The sequence below is a fragment of the Emys orbicularis genome, chromosome 14, assembly GCF_028017835.1.
Source record: "Emys orbicularis isolate rEmyOrb1 chromosome 14, rEmyOrb1.hap1, whole genome shotgun sequence".
In the NCBI taxonomy this organism is placed as follows: Eukaryota; Metazoa; Chordata; order Testudines; family Emydidae; genus Emys; species Emys orbicularis.
This window is the reverse complement of record NC_088696.1, coordinates 33,100,778-33,126,794: the sequence shown is the minus strand read 5'-3', so window position 1 is coordinate 33,126,794 and position 26,017 is coordinate 33,100,778. Positions and strand designations below refer to the sequence as shown.

Sequence of the window (26,017 nt, the reverse complement as noted above, 5' to 3'; positions counted from 1 at the left end):
TGACTAATGGTGGAGGAGTTGAAGGGTGACTGGTGTCCTTTGGATAGGTCCGCTTGTTATGTGGTGGGTTGAAGAAGAATCTGTTTGCCACTTGAGATCTCAGTGACATCATGGGATCTATTTTAGCTTGTTGGCAAAATAAATACAGGGAAGTCATCATCTCCATTGCTTTGTGAGAAAACTAGAATAGGATGTAACTGACATGTTTCTCTTCTGGAAGGAATGTTACTGAGACTGGTAAAAAGTTCGTTACAGGCAGGAAAGGCAGTAAGAAAGGGTTTTCTGTGCGATCCAGCTAACTTCATACATTCCTTATTGGAGTGGTGAGTGCTGTGTGTGAATTCAGCTCTTGATGGCACTGGAGAACTCTCCTCTTTGGCCAGCCCTAAGCACATACCACATGTATAGCTGTGAAGGCTTGTGTACTGCAGGTGGGTGGGCTGGCGCTCGGTTCACACACTTCCATATCACACACCTGTTGCCTCTCCTAACTGCTGGCCAAGCACACCCCTCTTGTACATACCCAGTGAAGGAAGGATTTGGATCCCAAACTCTCCCTGTAAGAAGCAGATTGATCCATCTCCTAGAAGACTTTGCTGTCATGCCTCCCTCCGCCACACTAGTGGTGATGAGCAATGCTTTTTTAACCCACAGTTATACATCAGCCCTTAAGTCTGCTTAGAGCCCCCTCATCCTGCAGCTTCTTCTAGGGTCAGCCTTAAGTCCTCTGTCCACAAATTGACCAGCAAGGAAAATGTCATTGCCACACTCCTGTCATGGTGTGAGAGGCGTCCACACACTTTCAGTCTTAGGATTCTTTACTGAGGGAACTAATTGTGATGTAGACATCTGGGACTGGGAACTGCACTATGCCAGTTCTTTCCACAAACACCTTCTGAGCAGTAACGTTCTCAGCTGGGTTCAAACCGGTGACCTAAATACCAAAGCCTGCAAATCATATTTCTAATTCCTGAGTCACACAGACCCATATAGGGGCGAAGAACAGCTAACAGTAGAAAATGGCCCTGCATAACGCTGTTCCTTCCTACTGATCTAGTGTTGACAAATTGCCCTCCAGTTTCCTCTGTTTGGCTATTGATGCCAGCCTGAACATCCTGTGTCCACTTCTTACAAAGCCATTGTCATATCTTTCTACACTGTCTCCATGGACATAGATTGTCCTTCTGGAATTGCTCCTGAAGACCACCACTCTCTGATTAGTCCTAACATCCCACCTCTGCTGTAACACCCACAAGAAATAAGTCAACAAAAGCATTCTTTATTATTATAACATTTAAAAAGTAACCTGTGCCCATGCTGCACTCAGGCCTAAGAATCACCACGTTATTGCACTGCTGTAATTCCTTTTCTTCCTCACCCAAACTGGCCCTGGTCAGATGGCGTGGGTGCAATTTTAAAAGTGAACTTAGTTTTGGTGAAAGATACCAGATTGATAGCCCTGAAGTCTGCTAGTGACCCCTAGAAGTGTTGCAGCATTAGACAGCATGCACTTCCTCAAAGTGCCGCACCCATGTGAACTAGTTCTGACCTGGAGGACTAATGTCTAGGAGTGAGATACAAGCATGACATTGCATGAATGAGAGCTATGCTTATCTGTAAACTCAGCTATATCACTTCAGGGTGAGGGTTTTTTACTGTGTTCGTGTGAAATTTGATTGTTTGGATCTAACCCACTAGAATAATGCAATGGTTTCTTACATGTTTTCTTTTTGAAGGGCAGAATCTTCATCAAAGCAAGTACATAACTTTTATCCTAATCTGAATGGTCTGAGTTCATTTGGCAAAGTAAGAATCTCTCCTCAATGGCAACCTAAGCAAACTTTTCTCTCATTAACACCTTCAAAGATTCTGGTCCTTTTTTAAAGCAGTGTGTCTGAAGAGATTTAATCACTATAAATTGTAGATGGCCTTGGGATGGGGGATTCAGAACTTAATAGTAGAGAGAGAGTAAAATATGTAAAGAGACTGTGACTATATAGTCCTATAAAAACAAGGAGTCTGGTGGCACCTTAAAGACTAACAGATTTATTTGGGCATAAGCTTTTGTGAGTAAAAAACCCACTTCTTCAGATACATGGAGTGAAAATTACAGATATGGCATTTATGCCCATATCTGTAATTTTCACTCCATGCATCTGAAGAAGTGGGTTTTGTTACCCACGAAAGCTTATGCCCAAATAAATGTTAGTCTTTAAGGTGCCACCGGACTCCTCGTTGTTTTTGTGGATACGGACTAACACGGCTACCCCTCTGATACATAGTCCTATAGTATGCAATAAAAATTGTATTCTTACTGTATAATTCTATAGACTTTTCCCCATCCTACAGAAAGGATTTCCCTCTATTAAACTGTTTATGTTCCGTCATTCCTCAGCCTTCTCTGTTTGTAGCAATTCAGTAAATGTCTACACAACCTTGTGGGTTTTGTCCCTATCAAATTCTGTATAACTTTCCCAGAATGGGATATTTTGAGGGGCAAAAGGTGGGAGTATTCAGGACTTGAGGTACAGTAATAGGTTGCAGGAATTGATAAATCAAGATTAAGGCTAAGATTGTGTCACCGATATTTTTAGTAAAAGTCTCAGACAGGTCACGGGGAAAAAGGAAAAATTCACGGAAGCCGTGATCTGTCCGTGACTTTTACTAAAAATATCCGGGACAAAATGGGGATCTGCGGGTCCCCCCACTGCCTGAAGCTGGCAGCTGCACAGGGGCTAGGAGCTGCCGGCAGCAGCTGGGGGCTGTGGGGTACCCTGGCTGCCTGCAGCTCTGGGTGTCCCCCTGCTGCCCGTGGGGGCCAGGAGCTGGGGGTGTCCCTGCCTCCTGTGTCAGCTGGGAGCTGCGCGGTACCCCTGCTGTCCGCAGCTCCAGGGGCCCGCAGTGGCCGGGAGCTCAGGGATTCCCTTGCTGCCGCTGGGAGCTGTGGAGTGCCACCGCTGCCTGTGGTGGCCAGGAGCTGTGGCGCTCTGGCATCTGGCACTGGGAACTGCACTATACCAGTTCTTTCCACAAACACCTTCTAAGCAGTAACGTTCTCTGCTGGGTTCAAACTGGTGACCTAAATACCAAAGCCTGCAAATCATATTTCTAATTCCTGAGTCACACAGACTCTGCAGCTCCCGACCACTGCAGGCTGAAGTCACGGAGGTCGCTGGAAGTCACGGACACTTGTAGAATTTTAATATAAACTAACCCAAATCCTGTGGTTCTTTAACTCAGTTTTTATTCCAACTTCAAATGAAGCTGTGGAAGTTTGCCTGAATAAGAACCTCAGGATTCGACATAATCCATTAAATAGCAGCTATAACATGTTCTTGACATTCCTGTTTCAAAATACTTCATAGCAGTTGTTCCATAGACTCAAGTACTGTTTCTTTAAAGGGTGCCCAGGACAAAGTGATTTGTTGCATTTTGCTTCTAGAGCCTGATTGTGTTGCCATTAGAGATGGGCCAGAGAAATTCTAATGTGGATTTTGAACTCCCTTTCCTCCCGCAAAAGAACGTCTGTGGTGGTTGGGTCCATGACTTAATCCAGGCCACCTCTATTCAAAAATATATTTTTAAACCTGAAAGTAGAAGAATGTCGTCAGTGCTGGCTCAGTGCTCACAAAACATAGCACCTAACACAGAAAATGGCAAAACTTGAGAAGCACAAATTTGGTCTGAAAATAGATTTCAGTCTTATTTCCAAGGTATTAACTTCAAAAGTAAATTAAATAAGTTTAAACTCATGACTTCCCATGCTCCTTTATTTTCAGTTATGTTTAGAAGTTTATCCTGGGAAGCCCTCCTGACCTTTCAAGTGTTCAGATGGCGGGGATGAGCAAACTGGGTTAAATTTTCCTGTCAGAAGTGCATGCAAGTCTGTTGGTTTCCATGAGTGTTGCAAGTGCTTATTTAAGGCACGAGAGACTTAGAATCTGGCAAAATGCAATAAATAATTTGGTAAATTAGTACAATTTTCCCACAGCTGTTTCAGAACACTGAAAACTCAAGGAATAAGAAATTGCAACATTTTGTATTAGCAGCAGTACTTATTAGTGAAGTATACAGTATACAGTGAAGTATCAAGACCTGTATATTTTATATACATGGCTGAGCTTTTAAAAATGTGATAACTGCAGTTAGCATTGAGAAAGAGACCCTGTGATGTGCTAGTATGTCCCCATTAGAGAAACGATTAGGAAGCCTGTGCTAGCCACAAAAAACCCACTAGTAGAGAGACCCATACCCCCTTCTATGACAGCTGCAGAATGTAAGTATTTAGTCACATACATCTGCTAACCGATCTCCTTTAACAGAACGCAATACTAATACTGCTGTCTGTAAATCTGTGTTAGGAAGTGGTGATGGAGATGAATCGCTTGGGGATGATGATAGATTTATCCCATACATCAGACTCCACAGCAAGAATGGCTCTCCAGATCTCCAGAGCACCAGTCATTTTCAGTCATTCTTCAGCCTTCTTTGTTTGTAACCACTCAAGAAATGTTCCTGATGATATTCTTCAGAGTTTGGTGAGTGACTTGAAAAGATTTCACTCCTCTGGCCGGCCCAAAACAATCCTGCACATACAGGATTCAAAGTGTACTTCTCTTCCTGTCATCTCGGAAGTCAGTTCATTCTTAGGGTATGTCTACACCCAGCCGCTAGTTCGGCGGCTGGGAATCGAAGTTCCGGGTTCGATTTATCGCGTCTGGTCTGGATGCGATATATCGATCCCGGAAGCACTCGCCGTCGACTGCGGTACTCCAGCTCGGCGAGAGGAGTACCGCGGAGTCGACGGGGAGCCTGCCTGCCGCGTGTGGACCGCGTCTGAACCGCGGTAAGTTCGAACTAAGGTATGTCGACTTCAGCTACGTTATTCACGTAGCTGAAGTTGCGTACCTTAGTTCGAATTTGGGGGTTAGTGTAGACCAGGCCTTAGTCATAAGCAGATTCTAAGCAGTAAGTTAAGCATTTGCTCCTCAGGCTATGGCTTTGGGTTATATTCGGTATGTGACTGCAAAGGTGGAACAATTGCTGGCATGTTGAAAAGAAATGCTTGCAATGAGAGGAGGTTGAATTGGTTTGACATGGTCACTGAAGTAAATGGAGTTATGCTGATTTACACCAGATGAGGATTGCATAAGGGATAGGGAGGCAGCAGATTGTGTTCTCAACTGACCTTCACATGTAGAATGGCATTGACGGGCTGTAGATGGAGCTGCGTTCACATCCCTTGAGGGTGACCATGACACAGGGCCCGTGAATAGCTGCTCACAATACGTCCCTCTATCTTTCAGGAAAGGAACAATGGAATTGTGATGGTGACTTTCTATACAAAGGTGCTGGCCTGTGGAAGAAAGGTGGTGAATGTTGCAACTGTGGCAGGTTTGCATCTAATACACTGCAGTTCTGAATAATGATTCCTTCTATAAATTTCTCTCGAGTCTGAGCCACATTTCAAGTGCAAATCTTTGTTGCTGGAACGCACACATTCGCCCAGCCCCACACTGTGTAAATCACAGCCACTCAGTGACTTGTAACATACATCCCTTTAGAGTGCACATCTAAATCTGGTCGGTTTTAGAGTTTACACTTATTGAGCAATAGTAAGGCACAGGCCTTTAATAAGTAGCTAGAGGAACTGATGGCCCAAAGTGGACCATTAACTAAATCCTAACTGGGTGTTAATCCCCAGGAAAAGCTCTGACCGTAAATAGTTAGTCTGAGAGTAGAAAACCCCCCAGGGGTGTTGGGATATAGGGGTAATGCAATTTCCATTGCTATATACATGGTATTTCTAGAGAATTAATGTCCTGCATGTGAGCCAATCATAAACCTCAAATCACTTTTAATCAGTCTAGTTATTTTATTCTCAAAATGACTAGTACTGCACTGAATACAAAGGTCAAGCTAAGCACCAGTAAGTATCAAGGGCCTGTCACATACAGCATTGAATTTTATCCCATGTTCTACACGTATCTTTTGACGTCACATATTTAAAGTGAACTTAGTGCTTTGTCTAAATATTGTGAGACATGTTAACCAAACACCAATATGTCTGAGATAGATTTTCTTCTTGCCCTCTGCTTTGACATTGTTTTCTTTGTTATTTTCTTCTAGATCATTTTGACCACATAAAGAAAATTGCAGGTTCAAAATCAATAGGAATTGGTGGTGACTACGATGGAGTGGATCAGTGAGTAAAACAATATATAAATTCAGAAATAAAGTGCTCCTCGGATCATGAGGATTTTCTTTCAGTTCTTTTGAAAATGGCAGGCTATGGCTATTGGAGCAGATTGTTGTGCCGTTTCTATTAAAACACATTTTGATAAAGCAAGGGCTTGCTTGTTCCCTTCTAGATCAGTGGGAAGATACATTTCATTTGGTGTGGGGTGGAAATGAGTTTGCCAGCACAACAATCCCCCTATTGTCCTCCTCACCTCATAGGTGCCCTCTTTGAGGTCAGGGATTTGCATGTGCCAGCAATGAATGGCAGAAAAGCTACCGGCGCCTCAAACGGTTAGCTCTTCTGTGAGGCCATTTGTACTGTATAACTGTTCCCTCCCCCTCCCCTTCTTAGCAACTCGGGAAGGACCACGTGGCCCTGAGGCTAAAGTAGAGGCATGGCTATGGCTTCCATTGGTTCCAGGGATCTAGGTGTTTGGGGGGCAACGTTCTGTTCTGTCAGGGAACCCTCCTCCCTTCAAAACAAGCAATCTGATCTCTGCACCCTGGCTCCCCTTGCTCATGCCTGTGATTGCTTCTGGGGTAATGTATGGCCCAGCATAACATATGGACTATAGCATAAGATTAGGCTGCTTGGCATTTGCTTGCCTTTAAGCTTTTCTCCTTTCCTTTTCTATTGACTCTTGACCTTGCGCATCTTTCTTGCTTGTGTCAGAGACACTTGGGCACAAGTCATATCAAATGGTGTGGATCACAAAAAAAAGTCTGCTCCCACAGGGACTAGCCATTCAGTAATAGGAATCTCCTACACGGCGACAGTTAACAATTGGAGCTTATTGTCTTGTACACATTTTCACTAGGATATTCAATAGAACTGGTGTTGGGGGTTCCTAAAGTGCTGAATGAGCCATGAAGAAAAGGGATGACGCTGCTAGCTTGCTTGACACAGCTTTAAAACAATGAGCCCTGCACATAGTCTTTCAAAACAATGCCAAAGGCCCATGAAAGTAAACCCTGGAAGACCAGGTATGCATAGGTTTGGCTGCTTCTTACTTCCAGCTCCCATTGCTGTGACAGGAATTACACAATAGACATCAAATTGCTTATTGCATTCCCTTCAAATGGAGGGCTTCATGTAGCTTTCTTTGCATGTCCAAAACTCCCAGTGAGCTCAAAACTGGGACTTCTCCCAGGACTTTGTCCCCCTAGCTTATTCTGATAAATGACTTAACTTGTATAGTAGAGTAGAAAAAAGGATCAGCAATTGTTCAGGGTATCATATGCGTACAGACTCTCTTTTTAATAGTATAGAATTTCATAGGTGAGAGTGCACTACAGCCTTCTGTTGCATAGATGTTTTCCTGGCCATCAGAGATGGGGTGTGGGGAATGAGGGGCGTTGTTTTTTTAATACTGCCCATGCTGCTTTAGTGTCTGCACAGAATGTAGCCTTTCTCTAGAATGCACAGTTTAGTCCCACTAAAGGAATGCTTCATGCAGAAAGAACCTTGTTTGGTATGGCTCTGGGGCTCAACTGCTCTTCCTATTAAGTCAGTTGGACTTTTGATTTTGACTAAATTGGGAGAAGGTTTGAGTCCTCTGGTGACCTGTTTGTCAACTGGACCCTTGCCACAATCATTTAAAAACCCCTCTCTACATTATTCATCCAGAAGTATGGGTTATATGGTATGTCATTCTGTGTTTGTTGTTGTTGTTGTTAACAGATTCCCTGAAGGATTGGAAGATGTTTCGAAATACCCTGCATTGATTGAGGAACTTCTGAGAAGAGGTTGGACTGAAAGCGAACTGACCGGGGTTTTAAGGGAAAACTTCCTCCGGGTTTTCAAGGAGGTGGAAAAAGTAAGATTAAAAGCAGTTGCAAAATTATGTTGACAAACTCTGAATTTCTGGTTGCTGCCAAGGGGGAAAAGAGACTGTAGTTCTCAAAGCCCCGCTTTTTTTGCTGTGCAGGATGGATGTGAAAAACAGGGGAGGGAGTTAATGCAAAGGTTCAAAATGGCTCTTGGGAAGCAAAGATTAGAAAAGAGGCAAGGGGAAGAGTGTGGATGGGACAATACAGAGCCAGTTTCTTTTTAAAGAGGACTCCAGTAACTGCCACTGTTCTTTAATTTTAAATTAAATTACTTCTCAGTTTGCTAGCTACAAATATACCAGGATTGGAACTATCACTTGAGTTCTAAAAATGTCAGTGTCTTATGCTGAATTTTACATGTGCAGCCAGCTGCCTGACATTGTGATGTGACTGAAGTGTTCATGACACCTAATCCATCTTTCACTGACTTAAAATAATTCAAAAAGGTGAAAAATTGTTAGAGACGTTTAAGTCTTTGTATTAAGACTGTTAGCTGACTATGGTGGAGATACTAATTGACTCAGTTCAGTTGGAGATTTCCAGTGGAGATATCCACCGCAGGCATGGACCAAAAGATTTACCTGCTGAACAGCTAGATGTGTGACGCTTTGCCAGGATGTGTGCCATAGCAGACTCTGGGAAATCTTTTGTATTGAAGAAACTCATGAGAGCACAAAAGATTAGATTAAGATAACAAAGTTGCTTTCCTCATCCTGAATGTATTTTGCAGTACAGTTTAAGAATGGTTCACTTGAATTAACAAAGTTCTATTATAAGACTCTCAATAAATGTATTATAAATCTCCAGGGCAATACTATTTGAATTCTTCCAGGTGCGGAATGACAGTAGATCAATGAATGAGAATGAGGATGAAATCCCACAAAGAGAGGTGCAAAATTCCTGTCGTCTGGACCTAAGCAATCCTCCTCTTCAGACATCTGATACGCTTCCCATTTCCTTTGGATCTGCTTCTGTGGTACAAACTTTCGGTCTAATGTTCATTAGTGTAATATATATAATACTGCATTAACAATGCACAGAAACCTGATGGGTCAAAAGGGTTATTGAATACACATACCCAAACAGACATTACATGTAGAGTGAACTGCAATGCAAATGGATAAAATCTTCTGCTTAGCTACAAAGCTGTACCTCCAAGATGTGTGAATAGTATTAAACATAGAGCATCGTTTCTATAAACCTACCTACATATGGCTTTAGCTTAAGTGTTTAGGTAGCAATGTTTGGAATACTGCTTGGTGCTGAATACTCTTGGATCCACTGATGTCAAAGGAAGCTGGTAATGCCCAGAACCTCTCGTCAGATCCTGTACTACGTACAAGGCCCCTTGTTTTCAGTTTTTATTTTGTTTAACATTTCCTGGGAATTTCAGTGTTTATTACAAAAAAATTAAAAACCTGGATGAAAATGTGTGCAGAAAATTAACTTCATGGTTTTCTGGGTTAGTAAGAAAAAGCAACAGAGAAAAGTAGGAATATTGAAAAGTAAAAGCAGCTCACGCTGTGATTTATTTCATGAACTGTATGTAAACACTTGCACGTGTATGCGTGTGTATCTTTCACTACATTTGCCTTACATTAACAGACAGCCTTGCCTAAATGTAAATGCAAACTTATTATTAACATAAACACGTCACCTAATGTAATGTATTGGATTTCCTTAACATAATCAGTATTTTTATATACTTGAGTAGTCCAAAATCTGGGTGAAAATCAGTAAAAATTGAACAGTAGCTTTTTGGAAAACTTGGGAATTTTCCAGTAAAAACTGAAAACGAAGGGCCTGAACTATGTGGTTCAAGCTCTTAGCCGGTCACTTGTCTTTGGATGCATGCCTGGTATTAGGATTGGGGACCAGAAGTACTAGTCAAATGGAATTTTTTATTAATTATTATTATTATTATTATTATTTTGCATTTTAAGGGAGAGCTAACTGCCAGCTGGGTTTGTAGGTGACCATTGTGACATCAGTCTGAGAAGGAAAAAATGCCATGGCTGTTTGAAGGAGAATGTGGCCTTTTTTAAATTATGTTTTTGCCAAAAGTTAAAGGATTCTCTCCACCTGGAGGTTATTTGAGAAACTATATTCTGCCCTTTATGTAGTGTCACTGCAGTAACTGCCTTCACTTAAGTCTGTGGGCCAGGTAAAGATTCTAGGCATGTGGCACTGCTGGATCTGCCACAAGTGTTTGAATGCTGTTCACCATGGACAGAATTAAGCTGTCATTGGTTTGTATATGCCGCAATATCTTGCTTTGAATCCTATCTCCAGTTCGTTGCTTTGAGCCAGGGAACGCTAAATAACTATACAATTTGTTTTGGGTCCCATTCCTTTAGTAGCCCAGGGCAGCATTATTTATGATCATGACATCTGTTGTTGCATGTCTGCACAACGTTTAGCATCTGGCATCTTCAGGACAACAAAGGCTGGATATCTCAATTGTTTATAGAAATGTAGGTCTCTTCTAAATATGTAAAAATCAAACGCCTACCCTCCACTCCAAGAACTTCAACAGTCCTGTGCTGACTTTTTCCCTTTGGGAGCACTGTTTATTTGCCCCATTCCTGTTTTTATCTTTTCAGATGTTAGTAACTGAACTTCTCTTGAGGGGGGGAGGGATAGCTCAGTGGTTTGAGCATTGGCCTGCTAAACCCAGGGTTGTGAGTTCAATCCTTGAGGGGGCCACTTGGGGATCTGGGGCAAAATCAGTACTTGGTCCTGCTAGTGAAGGCAGGGGGCTGGACTTGATGACCTTTCAAGGTCCCTTCCAGTTCTAGGAGATGGGATATCTCCATTAATTAAAAAATTTAAAAAAATAAATTAATTAGTGATAAAGCTGCCACATGCCATCTTGAACTTCTCCAGGTGGTGACTATGGAGGACTGCTGGAAAGTAAAGAGCATTCTTGGAGGAGATGATAATTAGGGTTGGGTGAAAAACATCTTGTGAACTTGCATCTGATATTTTTGCCAGCTAATTTCATGTGGTTTTCAATTTGTCAGTGGAATGTCAATGCAGTTCAGTTTTCAAGACCCACTTCTAGCACAGAATTACCATCTTGGCTGCATCATTAGCTGTTTTGGCTTGTGGTTGTGCTAAAGGGTTAAACTTCAGCAGGAAATCTGAAATTGCCCCATCCTGCCAGACACTAGTGTCACACCTCTTGTTGACACTGACAAACAGACAGGAGCCAGGTGTAGAGATTAAGATGAAATACAAGAAGGGTAGATTTTCAGCAGCATCAATACTATGATTACTTTGGAAGTTATTTCTTGTTAAATAAGTAGCCGAAAACATGCTGTAGTCATCATCACGGAATACTGCAGGTCATGAGAGGACCAGGAAGGTTGTGAGACACAGACTGACTGTCCTAGATCTGATGGGCATGGAATGGCCAGGGACATGTCAACTCAGATTCCACTTCCAGCAGTAGCATAGGGATCTGTATTGCATCCTGCAGCTTCAAGCTCTCCCAATTCCATAAACTGAGCAGGGCATAGGTCAGCTGAGGCACTGGAGAGTTGCTTGAAGTGAGGCTTTGGGGCTGCTGTCCCTCAGCAGGATTGTGTTTTGAGGCAACATGAGAAGGCCATGCTCAACTAAGAACCCTGGCTGTTCAGTGGGGGAAACAGACCATTCTTGCCCCCAATATATTTGCTGTTATACTAACAGAAAATAGTGTTTGCATTACATTTTGCTGAAAATTTCCAAAACTTGAAAAAAACGGAGAATTTCCAGTTCAAGAAATGTTCCTAAAATAGGCAAATGAAAAACATTCCCCTATACACATTTCACCTAGCTCTAACTGCAGTATTGCCAACCTCAGCATTACAGATCAAGGGATTGGCTTAAAAATCATGAGATTTTAAAATGTGGGTTCTTTTTATTTGCCTTCTGGTGTTTGAGCCTTTAGGTTCAAGGTTTTCTTTTCCACAGTCATGAAGTTGGAAACTTTCTTTTTTTTTAATAGAGAGAGCAGAGATTCTTACATAGTCACATGACTTCAGAAGCTCAGACTTTAATAAACTCCAAATATTGCAAAATACACAATAAAATTAAGTCTGCATCACTAACTTTGTAAGACTGCTTTGATTACCCTGGAAATCCCTTTACTACTTGGTATACCTTCTCTTATTATGGCTTGTTTACGCAGTTGCTGTATAATTGTATACTTTCTTGTAGCACCAGACAAAGGCTGTGATCTGGTCACCCTATGCGTGCCGTTTCTTCTTATATGGAGGGGGGAGGGCGCAATTTTATATTCTTGTCTCGGGTGCAAAAATAGCTAGTTACTGCTCTGAGCTGGAGTAAGAATGATCTTTGTAAAAACACATCATATCTTCAACAGTAACAAGGAGAATGCTGATAATTTCTGTAATGCAAACAGCAAATCAAATCTTTTCAAAGGGGTCTCAGTCTGAAAGCTGACATCCAGAAATAGGCTGCTGGAGCAAGTCCAAGTTCATTATTGTGGCTCTGAAGGAAACCCCTCTGTAGAACAGATCAACTTTAACATTCCTTCATCTAGATATAGCCCTGCCTGGTCCTGATCCACCTTCTGCCTAACTCACCTATTGTTACTGTATAGCCTAGGAGCCCCAGGCATGGACCGGGACCCCTTAGGGTATGTCACTACTGCATTTAGGAGAGAGACTTCCAGCCCCGGTTGACAGACTTGGGCTAGCGGGGCTCATGCTAATGCTCTAAAAACAGCTGTATAGTGAGCACTGTGAAGTTGCGACTTGGGTGGAGCTCGGGCTCTGAAGCCCACCCTGTCCCTCAGCTTCAGAGCTGAAGCGCTGTCGAGCCGGGCTGGGAGGCTTCCTCCAAAATGCTGTGTAGACATGCCCTTGACTTCTACTCGGATTCACTCAGTGGGGCCAACTACACAGAAACTAGACACCCGTGACTGGCCAGTGTAGAGTGTGCGCCTGAGTTCCCCTACCAGCCACTGGGAAGTGGCGCAGGGCATGGAGATGCCAGCCAGATAACTAGTCCGGAACGACTGCGATTTCCCTGGAAGGGGAGGACCTTAGAGGTCTGGGTGGAGGACCAAGCAACAAACAGGAAGCTGCAGCTCCATGAGTGAGAGGGACCTCGGGTGAAAGAGACGATGGGTAGAGACCCTGCCAGAGGAGGGTGGCGCCTGGTAAGAGCTAATCCCCAGAGTTGTGTAGGCACCACATGCGGTGAGTGGTCTCTGACCGGCTTTTAGAAATGACTATCCAGGTTCAAAATCTATGTTGCTTGGATCTTTTGCTCGCTCTGCATGTTGCTGGGTAGGTCTCATTCCTTGTTCTCCCCTCAATCCTTGGGTTTAAAACTGCAGTTAAAAATGTATATTAGTCTTTTACATGGTGAAATCTAATAAAAGCCATTGATTTTTCTTCAGTTAGTTTTTTACCTCCTTTCAGGAAGAGCCATGCACTATACTTGTGTCAGACTTTGGATGGGGTTGGCTTTTTATCCACCTACAGCGTTCAGCTTTATCAGAATGTGTTGACTATATTCTGAACCCTGCTCTAGATACTGTGTTTTTAAGCCTAGCCATGTGGAGTAAATTAGAACATTTTGAGTCATATTTCTAAGAACTGTCTTGTCAAATGTTGGCCTCGGACATAGCTGTATAATTGGAAACTACAACACTGGGTTAAAATAATTCTGGCTTTCCCGATGTTAGCTAGCTTGCATGATCAAATGTTCTTGGAGGGCATAATACTGAAATGATTAAAAGAATTGAGCCGAGCAAACTCCTATGTTCTGATTCCAGCTCTGCAACTGACTTTATGGGGCTGTGGGCAAGTCACCTCATTGGTCTGCCATTTTCTCCAAGTGTAAAATTGTTATTGTGACCGTCCATTTATATAAAACTTTGAAAGTATAAAATACTTAGTGGTATTCCCTCCTTTTTTTTCTCCCCCTCCCACATGTAATATCCCCTCCACTTATGTATGTGTGTCCACACTGCAGCACTCTATTCAGAATGTATTCCCATCCTCAGAAATAAAACCTGGCCCAGTGCCACCTAAGCAAGACATGATTCGGTTTCCACCACTCTACCAGATATTTGCTGTTTACTGTCTTTCTTTAATCACATTATTTTGTATTTAGGTGCTGACTTCTGTGTGCCACTGATAATTTGAACATTAGAGGCAAAATATGTGATGAAACGATAAATAGAACATCTTATTAAAAATATCAGTCTGGGTGGCGTAATCTAGCCAAACACATGCAATGCTCAGGGCTGCAAAAGGCCCTGAGAATAGTAGATTAGGCCCAACTCTACTGCAGGGGGAAGGGCAGGGTGTAGACCAGCGGTTCTCAACCCGCAGGCCACATGTGGCCCAATTAGCATACAGCTGCAGCCCAGCTGTGTGCTAAAGACTGCCAGGCTACCTGGCGGGGTCTGGGTTCCCAGCTGCCCAGTGGGGTCGCCGTCCAGCCCTGCATGGCGGGGGTCCGGAACTGCTGGCCAGCCCCTCAGAGTCCGGGGGCTATCGACCGGCCCAGCGGGGTCCAGGGGCTGCCTGATGGTGTTGGAGTCCAGGCTGCCGCCCAGCTGCCCTGCCACCTGGCCCTGCATGGCCAGGTCCAGGCTCGGGGCTGCCGCCCAGCCCTGCAGGGCGGAATCTGGGGTTCCTGTCACCTGGCCCCCTGCCCAGGGCTCCACTGTGGAGGGGTCTCTGGGTGGGAGGTGCTGAGTATAGGAGTCTGGGGGTGAGGGGGAGGGGCGCTGTGGTTCCCAACCTGTGGACCAGGTAACACAATGATCAATAGGTTGAGAATCACTGGTGTAGACAGACTGCACTGGGGGCCTCAACATCGCCGGCACACTGAGCACAGCTCCAGAGTAGCCGCCACAGCAAGATTGGGGGGATCGGAAGAAGGGGTTAGATGGGTGAGAGGAGAGGGAAGTAGGCCTAAGCCCTAACTTTAGGCCACAGCTTCTACTGCAGTTTCTTGCTGTGGCTGTTGGTCCGGGAGGTCTCTGATCACCCTGAGTAAATGGGGCTGAGCAGGGCTGGCCTGGAGTGGGCGCAGTGAATCCATGACCGCAGTATCACTCACAGTGAATTGTGTGGGCAAGCACAGAAGAATGTAAAATGCACTTTTCCCCCCACAAATTGGTATAACTGGACTTATTGACACTCTCCATTTCAAGGAAGTCAGTGACGGAGTATTGAAAAAACAGCTATAAGAATATTTTCCAGGGGTCAAATACCTCGTTCTATGAATCTTAACTGGAAAAAATGGACCACTAGCTTGTTTTATATCAAAGATGATCTGCAGTTCTTGCAACCATTACAATCAGGATTAGGGGTGGTGTGCTGTTTAATTATCATTAAAATAAGACTGGATAAAACTCTACCACAGCAGTTCTCAAACTGTGGGTTGGGACCCCAAAGTGGGTCATGACCCCATTTTAATGGGGTCACCAGGGCCAGCATTAGACTTGCTGGGACCCGGGGCTGAAGCTGAATGCTTTAGCCCGGGACAGCGGGGCTTGGGCTCTGTCTCCCCACCCCCTGCCCATGGTCATGTAGTAATTTTTGTTGTCAGAAGAGGGTCGCGGTGCAATGAAGTTTGAGAACTGCTGCTCTAGAGTTTAAAGCTGTAGGAAACCATTCTGCTCATCTGAGAGAGACCAGTTGAGCTTAATATGCCTTTGCCATCTTATTTTTTATGGTTAATGTACTCAAGGCCTCTAACATGTGGCTCCAAGTGGCAGATGATTGATAGTAGTGCTGTTAATAGTTCTTTCCCGGACGCCTGAAGCAAAAATTATCGGTCTTTAATGAATCACCATCCTGGCTGCTCTTACTCAGTCTGTCCCAGAGTTCCTCTGGTTGCTTAAGGTTTACATTAGCACATACTTTTTCCTTAGACAGAGTAAGCTCTTCAGTGCAAGTGTAACACTGACAGACCCTGGTTGTCAGCGGGCGGGATTGAACCTGGGACCTCTGGAGCTTAGTGCATGAGCCTCTACCGCATGAGCTAAAAGCCAACTGCCTATTAGCTAAGGCTGTAGAGAAATTTCATTAATATATATCTATCTCTCTGTCTGTCTGTCTCTAGATGGGACAAAACACCACACCCAGGAGGTGTGTGGGTTACACAAGAGCTGTCCTTTTAGCATTTGGAAACTGCCTAGAGCATAGTGAGTGCTACCATAAATAACAAATACTATTTAGAAAGACACTCCTTTAAACTGAATGGAAAGTCACGATCTGTAAATAACACTTGTGACGGGTTGGATCACAGAAACCCCCTTGGGAGCTGCCACCCAATGTACCAAGACTACCCCTGCTTCTGATTTCCCTGCCAGCTCAGGACTCCAGCACCCTGTCTTGCTGAATTAGACACTCCAGTCTGCTCCAACACAGACCCAGGGTCTGAATCACTTGCCCCAAAGCTGCAAGTTTACCTGAAAACAGCTTACAGTAGTGTGCTTGTCTTTAGCACTCAGATGCCCAACTCCCAATGGGGACTAAACCCAAATAAATCCGTTTTACCCTGCATAAAGCTTATGCAGGGCAAACTCATAAATTGTTCGCCCTCTATAACACTGATAGAGAGATATGCACAGTTGTTTGCTCCCCCCAGGTATTAATACATACTCTGAGTAAATTACTAAATAAAAAGTGATTTTATTAAATACAGAAAATAGGATTTAAGTGGTTCCAAGTAGTAACAAACAGAACAAAGTAAGTCACCAAGCAAAATAAAATAAAATGCGCAAATCTATGTCTAATCAAACTGAATACAGATAATCTCACCCTCAGAGATGCTTCAGTAAGTTTTTCTCAGACTGGACACCTTCCAGGCCTGGGCACAATTCTTTCCCCTGGTACAGCTCTTGTTGCAGCTCAGGTGATAGCTAGGGGATTCTTCATGATGGCTCCTCTCCCCCTCTGTTCTCTTCCACCCCTTTATATATCTTTTGCATAAGGCGGGAACCCTTTGTCCCTCTGGGTTTCCACCCCCCCTCACTGGAAAAGCACCAGGTTAAAGATGGATTCCAGTTCAGGTAACATGATCACATGTCACTGCAAGACTTCATTACTCACTTGCCAGCACACACATATACAGGAAGACTCACAGGTAAACACAGTCATCTGCAGACAATGGTCCTTGTTAATGGGAGTCATCAAGATTCCAAACCATCATTAATGGCCCACACTTTACATAATTACAATAGGCCCTCAGAGTTATGTTTTATATTTCTAGTTTTAGATACAAGAGTGGTACATTTCTACAAATAGGATGATCACACTCAGTAGATTATGAGCTTTGTAATGATACCTTACAAGAGACCTTTTGCACAAAGCATACCCCAGTTGCATTATATTCACTTATTACCGTATTTTCTCTAAAACTATCCCAGTTACATTATATTAACTTATTATCAAGTTTTTATAAAATCATATAGACTGCACAACGTCACAACACTATTTCCACATTCATTAGTTACTTGTTTTGAAACTTAGTTTAGGTTTATTTGAAATGTAACGCAGGCCTATTGAAATAGGGGTAAACATTTTGGCCAACCCTGGCCTGAGTTTTGTGTCTGTAAGGAAAGCAGAAGTCAGGTTTAATTTGGTTCCAGTTTTTGGTATGGCAGCTCTGATTTTAATCTTTTGAACTCACTAAGTTTTCTCTTTTCACTTCTGCCCGGAGAGATGACCTATAGTGCAGAGGTTTTCAAACAGTGGGGCATGCCCTGTCAGGGGGCATGGAGGAATGTTTGAGGGGGTGGGCTTGTACCAGCCGCATACAGCGGGGCTTGGTACAATCCCCACGGAGGAGCATGGGTGGCAGGTTTGTAGACATTTTGGTGGTGCCCAGAACCCGCCCCCCCAACTCTGCCCCCCCCAAACTCCGCCCTCCCCACCTTTCTAAGGCTCTGGGAGGGGGGATGGGTGGGGGGAGGAGGTCTGGGGTGCAGGTCCTGGACTGGGGATTAGGGTGCAGGAGGGGTGCAGGGTGCAGGCTCTGGAATGGAGTTTGGGTGCTGGGTGCAGGCTCCGGGCTGGGGCAGGGGGTGGGTGTGTAGGAGGGGGTGAGGGGTGCAGGCTCTGGGATGGAGTTTGGGGGTGGGAGGCGGTGCAAAGGGAGAGGGTGCAGGCTTTGGGAGGGAGTTTGAGGGCAGGAGGGGGTGTGTGGGAAGGGGGAGGGGGTGCATGCTCTGGGAGGGAGTTTGGGGATAGGGGGTGCAGGGGTGAGGGCTGTGGGTCTGAGGATGAGGGGCTCATGATGCAGGAGGGGGCTCAGGGATGGAGCAGAGGATTAGGGTGCAGGGGGATGAGGGTTGGGTCTGAGGATGAGGGGTTCATGATGCAGGAGGGGGCTTAGGGCTGGGGCAGAGGATTAGGGTGCAGGGGGATGAGGGTTGGGGCTGAAGATGAGGGGTTCATGATGCAGGAGGGGGCTCAGGGATGGAGCAGAGGATTAGGGTGCAGGGGGATGAGGGTTGGGGCTGAGGATGAGGGGTTCATGATGCAGGAGGGGGCTTAGGGCTGGGGCAGAGGATTAGGGTGCAGGGGGATGAGGGTTGGGGCTGAGGATGAGGGGTTCATGATGCAGGAGGGGGCTTAGGGCTGGGGCAGAGGATTAGGGTGCAGGGGGATGAGGGTTGGGTCTGAGGATGAGGGGTTCATGATGCAGGAGGGGGCTGAGGGCTGGGGCAGAGGATTAGGGTGCAGGGGGATGAGGGGTGGGGCTGGGGATGAGGGGTTTGGGGCGTTGGAGAGGCTCAGGGCTAGGGCGGAAGGGCAGGGTAAGGACAGCCTGCCTTCCCATTAGTGAATGGGAGGCACTAGGACCTGGGGCAGCAGACAGCAGTTGCTGCCGAATGTGCTACTCTGGCAGCACAAGCAGGCGCGCCCTGCTTTCTTTCAGGCAGGGACATGGGGGGGGGGAGGAGGAGGAAGACCCGCGGGGGGACGTGGGGGGGTTGGAGATGACCTGCTCCAGGCAGGGCGGGGGGCGCAAGGCAGGGCCGGGGGAGAGACCCAGCTCCAAATATTGCTGGAGCAGGGTCCCCGGCCCTGAATATTGCTGGAGCTCGGTCACCACAAAAGAATATAAACCGCCACCTATGCGGAGGAGGAGAGGGAGCACCACCTTCACCCCCTGCCTCACCTCAGCGGGTCACCCAGCCTGTGGGTCAGTGTCAACATCTGCTGCAGCTGCACCGATTCCCACTTCCAGCAACCTCTGCCCCCAGCACTGGCTCTTAGGGTTGCCAACGCTTCAGGATTGCCCTGGAGTCTCCAGGAATTAAATATTAATATTCAATTAAATGTGATGGCATGTGATGAAACCTCCAGGAATACGTCCAACCAGAATTGGCAACCCTACTGGCTCTACCCCTAGAGACTCTCACATGTGCCTTCCCCCACCCTGTAAACCCGAGGGGGGAAGGGCACAGGGGCAGGTATTGGCCTTGCCCTAGTGGTGCAGCCTGGCCGCAGGGTAGAAGCAGCCCACTGCTGAGGAAGTCTTGGCTGTGCCACTGGGGTAAGTATCTGTGTATTTGAAACTTCCAGGTGTAGGTTATTTTAATTAAAGTTGTGTTAAGTTCTCTGGTAGGTTTAGGAGTAGGCTATCCAGCATACTTTTGCATAAGTCTATTTTTGTCCAGGTTGGGGGGACGCATCCGAAGAAGTGGGCGGTAGCCCACGAAAGCTTATGCTCTAATAAATTTGTTAGTCTCTAAGGTGCCACAAGTACTCCTGTTCTTTTTGCGGATACAGACTAACACGGCTGCTACTCTGAAACCAAGAATTGTAACTCAAAGGCCGGGGGGAGGGGGTAAGCTCAAAAAGTTTGCAAACAGCTGCTATAGTGTGAAACAGCACTATTAAAAAAAAAAAAAAAAAGCGGGGGAGGAGGGAAGGGGGTGAAGTTTCCATTTCCTGATCATTTGCTTAAATTTGTTTCCCCATAGCAACATGCAGAACCGGAGCACCCTCTGCTGGCCATCACTTCTTGGAAATGAGTGTTTAGAAGAGCGCTGTGAAATTTAGGTGGCGTTTGCACACACAAGTTGGCAGTTTGCTTTTTGCATCCCCTCTATTTTTTATTTACTTGTAGCCGTGACATTAGCAATGTGTAAAAAGGTGAGTTTGTATGTGTTTTTTTCCCCCCAAAGCAAACCTCACGCTTGCTAGAAAATGTGCCCATAATAAATGGGCTGGTGTTTTAAAAAATGCATACCGTCTTGAAACTTCCTGTGAGAATTGACCCATAGGCTACTGCCCTTGCATTTGGGGGTGTTTTTTTTCTTATGTGGAGTGTACAAACCAAGACCTCAAGGTGGGCAGTAGAGATAGATGAGTGAAATGAGGTAATGGAATAATTACAAATAACTGTCTCAAAGGCCTGGTAAGAAAATACTGGTGAAAATAACAAGTGCCAGCTAGGAAGACATCAAGTTACCTGGTTCCATGAGATTAAAATACAATGTCATGATGCTTAAGGAACAAAATGCAAAATCATTGGGGAAGAAAGTCACACTGGCATACCTTGCAGCTGGCTACCTGCATAGTATCTAGCTTCTGGATAAAGTGCAGTTGGGTCGTTTACCTGCATACTCTCAAATCATGCACAGATACAAATTTCAACCAGAGCAGAAAAAAAAAATCTCATTCGTTGTGTAATTTAAAAGCAGAGCACCATCAGATATGGATATGACCTCAGGCAGAAAAATCACAGTTGGCCTGATCCTGTGAGGTCCAAATGCCTCTGCTCCCATTTCCCAGAGCAGCTCAGAGGAAGAAACTCAGTACTGTTCTCTGAGGGTATGTCTACACTGCAATTAGACATCAGTAGCTGTCCCATGCCACCTGACTCCTGCTCTCAGGGCTCAGGCTAAGGGGCTTTTTAATTGAGGTGTAGACATTTGCATTTGCGCTGGAGCCCGGGCTCTTGGACCCTGCGAGGTGGGAATGACCCAGAGCCAGAGCCCGAACTCTACACCTCAGTTAAACAGACCCTTAGCCTAGGGTTACCGTATTTCAGGTTCCCAAAAAGAGGACACTGCTGGAGGTGGGGGGAGTTGGAGGGAAAGGGGAAAGCTGAAGAGGCTCAGCTCCAGCTCTTGGGACCCCCCACGTTGGGAGAAAAATCCCGGACCATTGTTAATATTTTAAAAATCCTCCCGGACAGAGATGGGTGGACCAAAAACGAGGTCATGTCCAGGAAAATCAAGACGTATGGTAACCCTACATTAGCCTAAGTCCAAGTCAGCTGGCATGGGCCTCCCATGGGTGCAGTGTAGACACCCTAAGGCACCTCAAGCAGGAAATAATTGCTCTTTAAGTTTTCCTTACCAAATGGGAGAATAGTGCATGCAGACAATGGATGGCTATAGCCTGCACCAATTGGTAAAAACCTTTGTGTTTGGAATTTGGCTGTGGGTGGAGTCTGCTTGGCAGCATCTAGAATTAGCACATTCCAGCACAGTGAGTGGGGGTGAGGGAAGTGGTGCTAGACAGTCAGTAGAAGGCCACCAGATGGGATAATAGCCTAGTAATATGCCTTATCAACTACCTTATGGAGATATGTAAATACTCGGTGACAAAGACTGAGCTGCAGGAATGTCTGTGTTGGGGGAATATCGATCCCGACTGCTACATAAACTAGTGCGTAAAGATCGAGCTGGTTTACTGATCAACTGTCAAGTACTTTAATTCAGTTTTGCAAATAAGAGAGCCTGCAACCTTTTAAAAATGTGTTTCAGCCAGCCAGCTCGTGGTGTCACATGTGTGATATCCACACTGATAAGCTACAAACAAAATATTGATGTGACTCTGAAGGACACCACTTCCTTTGTGCAAGTATTATCGATTTTCAAAGCAACTGGCTGCAGGGCCCACTGAAATAAATGCCATGATCAGCTGCCTTATCTGAGTAACTGGTGATGCTATAGACCAGTCCTAAAAGCTACAGCTACACAGAGCTGAACTGGTCACATGAAGTCACTGTAGTTCAGCTAAAAGAACAGGAGTACTTGTGGCACCTTTGAGACTAACAAATTTATTTGGGCATAAGCTTTCGTGGGCTAAAACCCACTTCATTTTATGCATGCAGTCCTCGTTTTTTTTTGCTGATACAGACTAACACGGCTACCACTCTGAAACCTGTCACCACGCAAGGCACTGAATTTAGCCGTATGAAGTGGAAATCCAAGTACTCCTCGTTCTTTTTGCTGATACAGACTAACACTGCTACCACTCTGAAACCTGTAGTTCAGCTAGTGTATCTGACTTCCACTCGTGGGGGGAGTACAGGATGTGACAGGAATGGCAATTTCCTGCAATATCCTAGACAAACCTTATTGAATTAGGTTAAACCTTATTACATTTAAGTATTTCAGGAGTTCATTGTATTAAAAATGCAAATGTTTATGTATTATTGTGGGGTTGTGTGTAATGTCTCTGAGGAGAGATGTGACTAATGTAAATCTTGGGAGGTGTTGGGAGCTTACAGAACTATTTGAAACAATGGGCCAGGCAAGAATAAACATTTAAAGTTAAGTGGGTTTCCCAGGAAATCTCTAGGGGAAGGTGTATGCAAATGTGCCCCCTCCAGTTATGCAAGAACTCAGCCTTTTGAAGCTTTGTCCTGAGCAGGGGACCGTTGTCTGCTGATCACCTGTTACTTGAGAACAACATCAGAGGCCCAAACTGTATAAAGGAGTGACTCTCAGATACATGGGTGGGCTTGTTCTGAGCCAGGATGGTTATGAATTCATAACCAAAGAAAAACCCTTTATTTGCACTTTATTTCCAGTTTGACTTTGTCTAGCTTTCACTTTGAACCATTGGATCTTTTTATTCCTTTGTCTGTTGCATTAGAGTCCTCTGCTTCTCCCTTCTGTGTACTTATAATGATCAAGTCTCCTATTAACCTAATTTGAAAAGCTATATAACCATTAGTGAGGATCTGTCAGACAGTAGTGACTTATTTGACACTGAGTTTTGTTGGATTTGAACTAGAGACCAATGAATCCCCTGAGCTATGGAGCCTGCTTTATGTTCAAAACTTACATTGATTCTAGATAAAAATAAAATAAAACCTAAGAAAATACAGGTTTCTTTAGAGTCCAGTGTGATTTTTCACACATTAATAGTAGCTTAGCAAGTCCAACATTGGGCGTGTAATCCTTTACTTATATCACTTTGCACTGGACCACAGATGATGCTAAGTACTGTTATGCCCCTTTTAACTGGGGTAGTTTGCCAAAATTAGGGGTGTTATGGGCTGTTAGAGTTTAGGAGAAATCTGATGTTACAGTCAGATATTTTCTTGTTGATAAAATCTTGTTTATTTACAAAGCCTTTTTCCTTTTACACAGTGGGAGACACTTTCTTTGCTCACAGTTCCAAGTCCCTCTCTGACCAGCACTTAGCCTACAAGCTTTCTATAGGGTTTTCTCAGGGCCATGTTCCCAATGCTTGTTCTGGTGGTGTCCTTGGCTTTCTGCAGTTCTCTCTCAGCTTCTCTGATGCTTCTTGTGCTTCTCTCATAGAGACAGAGACAAACAACTCCACCAAACAAAACCCCTCTGCCCCATGTGCCTTTGTTTTGGTGGAGGCTGCTATTGTTTCAGCGATCTGATTCCATAAAGGAGCTTAATTGTGTTATCAATAATGAAGGGCAACTGTTAAACCTAGTTGAAATTGATGGATGTAACACAACTCATAACAATACATTTCCCAGGCTTTGGAGCTTCTGTTTCAGTCTGATTTTCAGAATTCTTTAAATCTGGCTCCAGTTATGGGTACATCTGGCTCTGAGCTCTTTGTGAGAATCTGGCCATCTGAGTTTCAAATGACCATAATAAAAATACTTGTGCTTGGCTTGATAGTATAGTTCTGTAGTGCCACGTAAGAATCTGATATTTCAAACTGGAGGGCATTGGACCAGGACTTCTGTAAAGGCACCAAGTAAATTTATTTAAAGAATTTTTTACCAAATGAGTCCCCTGATCCAGGCTGATTCTTGAGGGTGTCACATCCAGCCTTCCAGATAAGAAGTATGTGGTCCTCTGCATGGTCCGTGTCTGTTTATGGGCTACAAACTCACAGAAGTAGATCTGAAATCCCGAGACCTCCTGTAGGGCCTCCAGGGGAGGAGAATGCGGGATCTGTGAGTTGCATGCAGTGACGTGCAAAAAGGAAAGCTGTACATGAGCTCAGTTGCAGTTTCCAAGGCTGACCCTGAACCTGGGTATGACTCCCACTTGTGCAAGAGACATAGACATATTTCCAATGGCTCCAGCACTTCCTTAGCCAAGGGGATGCACTCACTACTACAGTCCATAGGCTGGAGTAGCAGCCCTGTGGGGGCACCTCTGTGCCCAGGCCCTGGGTTGTGGGTGCTGTGTTTCACCTTCCCAACCTGCCTGGACTTTAATCTCCTGGACCCTGGTTCCCTAGACTCTGGGGATGAAGTGAATTTCACCGTAAGGGCTTGAATCTGCTCTCACACCAGTGACAATCAGGAGGACTTCCACTGAGGTCAGTGTATATATACCAACATAGGACAGGTGTAAGTGGAACAATAAATCTGGCCCTGGGTGTCTTAAGGTCCTTGTCTAGGTATGTGCTCAGTTCAGAGTCTGTGTCCTCTGTGAAAATAAATATGACAATGGCATGTGCCATGGATACTAAGCTCAAAACCAACGAAACTTCACACCAATGCTTCTTCCTGGAGGAGTCCAGGATCTGAACTTCAGAAACAACTGTGGAATGTGACAAGTTGCATTAAGAGGACATTACTTACCTGTAACTGGAGATTCTTTGAGATGTGTGGTCCCAGAGTGCTGCCTTACCTTTACCTCCCGAGTAGGCCCTGCCATGGGGGTGGTTCCACCAGCATTGGAGTCGGATGTAGTAGTGGGAGGTACGCTCCTTGCTGAACCAGGCCAATGTACAGGCAGGGTTCCCTGGCCTGGGTCCAAGTGTGGTCTCATGGAGAACTCCATGAGATGCTTCTGGAGGCGAAGTGCCCAGCTTTCTTGGGTGCAGCTGAGGAAGGACCGGCAAATACTGCATTTAGCCATGATGTGAGCTTCCCCCAAGCAGTGGAGGAAGTGTTGGTGGTTGTTGCTGACCAAGGAGGATCATGGGCAGGAGACACAGAGTTTGCAGCCTGGGGGCCTGCACGTAATCCGGTACCCGTACGGCGGTATGTGTGAAAACCACAAAGTCTCTCTAAAACAAACGCTAAAACTATTAACTATTAGAATTAAGAGAAAAATAATACTTCTAAACTATGTACAATTATCTTTTTTAAGATGTGTGTCAGAGACGAGGACTCCTGAGAGTTTTGATCCGGACCATGCAGCAGTGAGAAGGAACTGGAGATGTAGTCGGTCTACCCCGCCCTTTATCGCCTTGGACGGAAGCACAAGATGAATCAGGAGGCATGCATGGACCAACAGATACTACTTTCAAATGCTCCTGCTCCGGGCACGTGGTGCACACATGTACCCTTAGTGGAATACAAGAGGGACCATCACTCAAAGAAAAATATTTTCTTAGGGTATGTCTACACTACAGGATTAATTCGAATTTATATAATTCGAATTTAGGAAACCGATTTTGTAAATTCGAATGTATTCGGCCACACTAGGCACCATTAATTCGGTGGTTTGCGTCCAAGCTACCATAGTAGCATCGATTTCCAGAGCGTTGCATTGTGGGTAGCTTTTACATAGCTATCCCATAGTTCCCGCAGTCTCCACCCCCCTTGGAATTCTGGGTTGAGACCCCAGTGCATGATGGGGCAAAAAACATTGTCGCAGGTAGTTCTGGGTACAGCCTCCCCCTCCCTCCCTGAAAGCAACGGCAGACAACCATTTCGCGCCTTTTTTCCTGAGTGAACTCTGCAGACTCCATTCTGCATCAAGCATGGA

The 26,017-nt window shown here is 45.0% G+C and overlaps 1 protein-coding gene and 1 long non-coding RNA gene across 8 annotated transcripts in view; both read left to right on the top strand.

Moving 5' to 3' along the window:
* LOC135889066 (dipeptidase 2-like) overlaps positions 1 to 9,729 on the top strand; it is a 36,390-nt gene extending 26,661 nt beyond the window's left edge. For all 7 annotated transcript variants that reach the window (XM_065416894.1, XM_065416889.1, XM_065416890.1 and 4 more), the window contains 6 exons: positions 1,737 to 1,806; positions 4,362 to 4,538; positions 5,307 to 5,394; positions 6,130 to 6,205; positions 7,922 to 8,057; positions 8,903 to 9,729. In XM_065416894.1, the coding sequence (XP_065272966.1) occupies positions 1,737 to 1,806; positions 4,362 to 4,538; positions 5,307 to 5,394; positions 6,130 to 6,205; positions 7,922 to 8,057; positions 8,903 to 9,100 (745 nt within the window). In that variant the 3' untranslated portion in view covers positions 9,101 to 9,729. The remainder of the gene's footprint in view (positions 1 to 1,736; positions 1,807 to 4,361; positions 4,539 to 5,306; positions 5,395 to 6,129; positions 6,206 to 7,921; positions 8,058 to 8,902) is intronic.
* A 9,323-nt stretch (positions 9,730 to 19,052) lies between these two features.
* Positions 19,053 to 25,472, top strand: LOC135888704 (uncharacterized). The gene is made up of 3 exons (XR_010561897.1): positions 19,053 to 19,611; positions 20,042 to 20,213; positions 25,397 to 25,472. It is a non-coding gene; the product is annotated as an uncharacterized LOC135888704 (long non-coding RNA).
* The last annotated feature ends 545 nt before the right edge of the window (positions 25,473 to 26,017 follow it).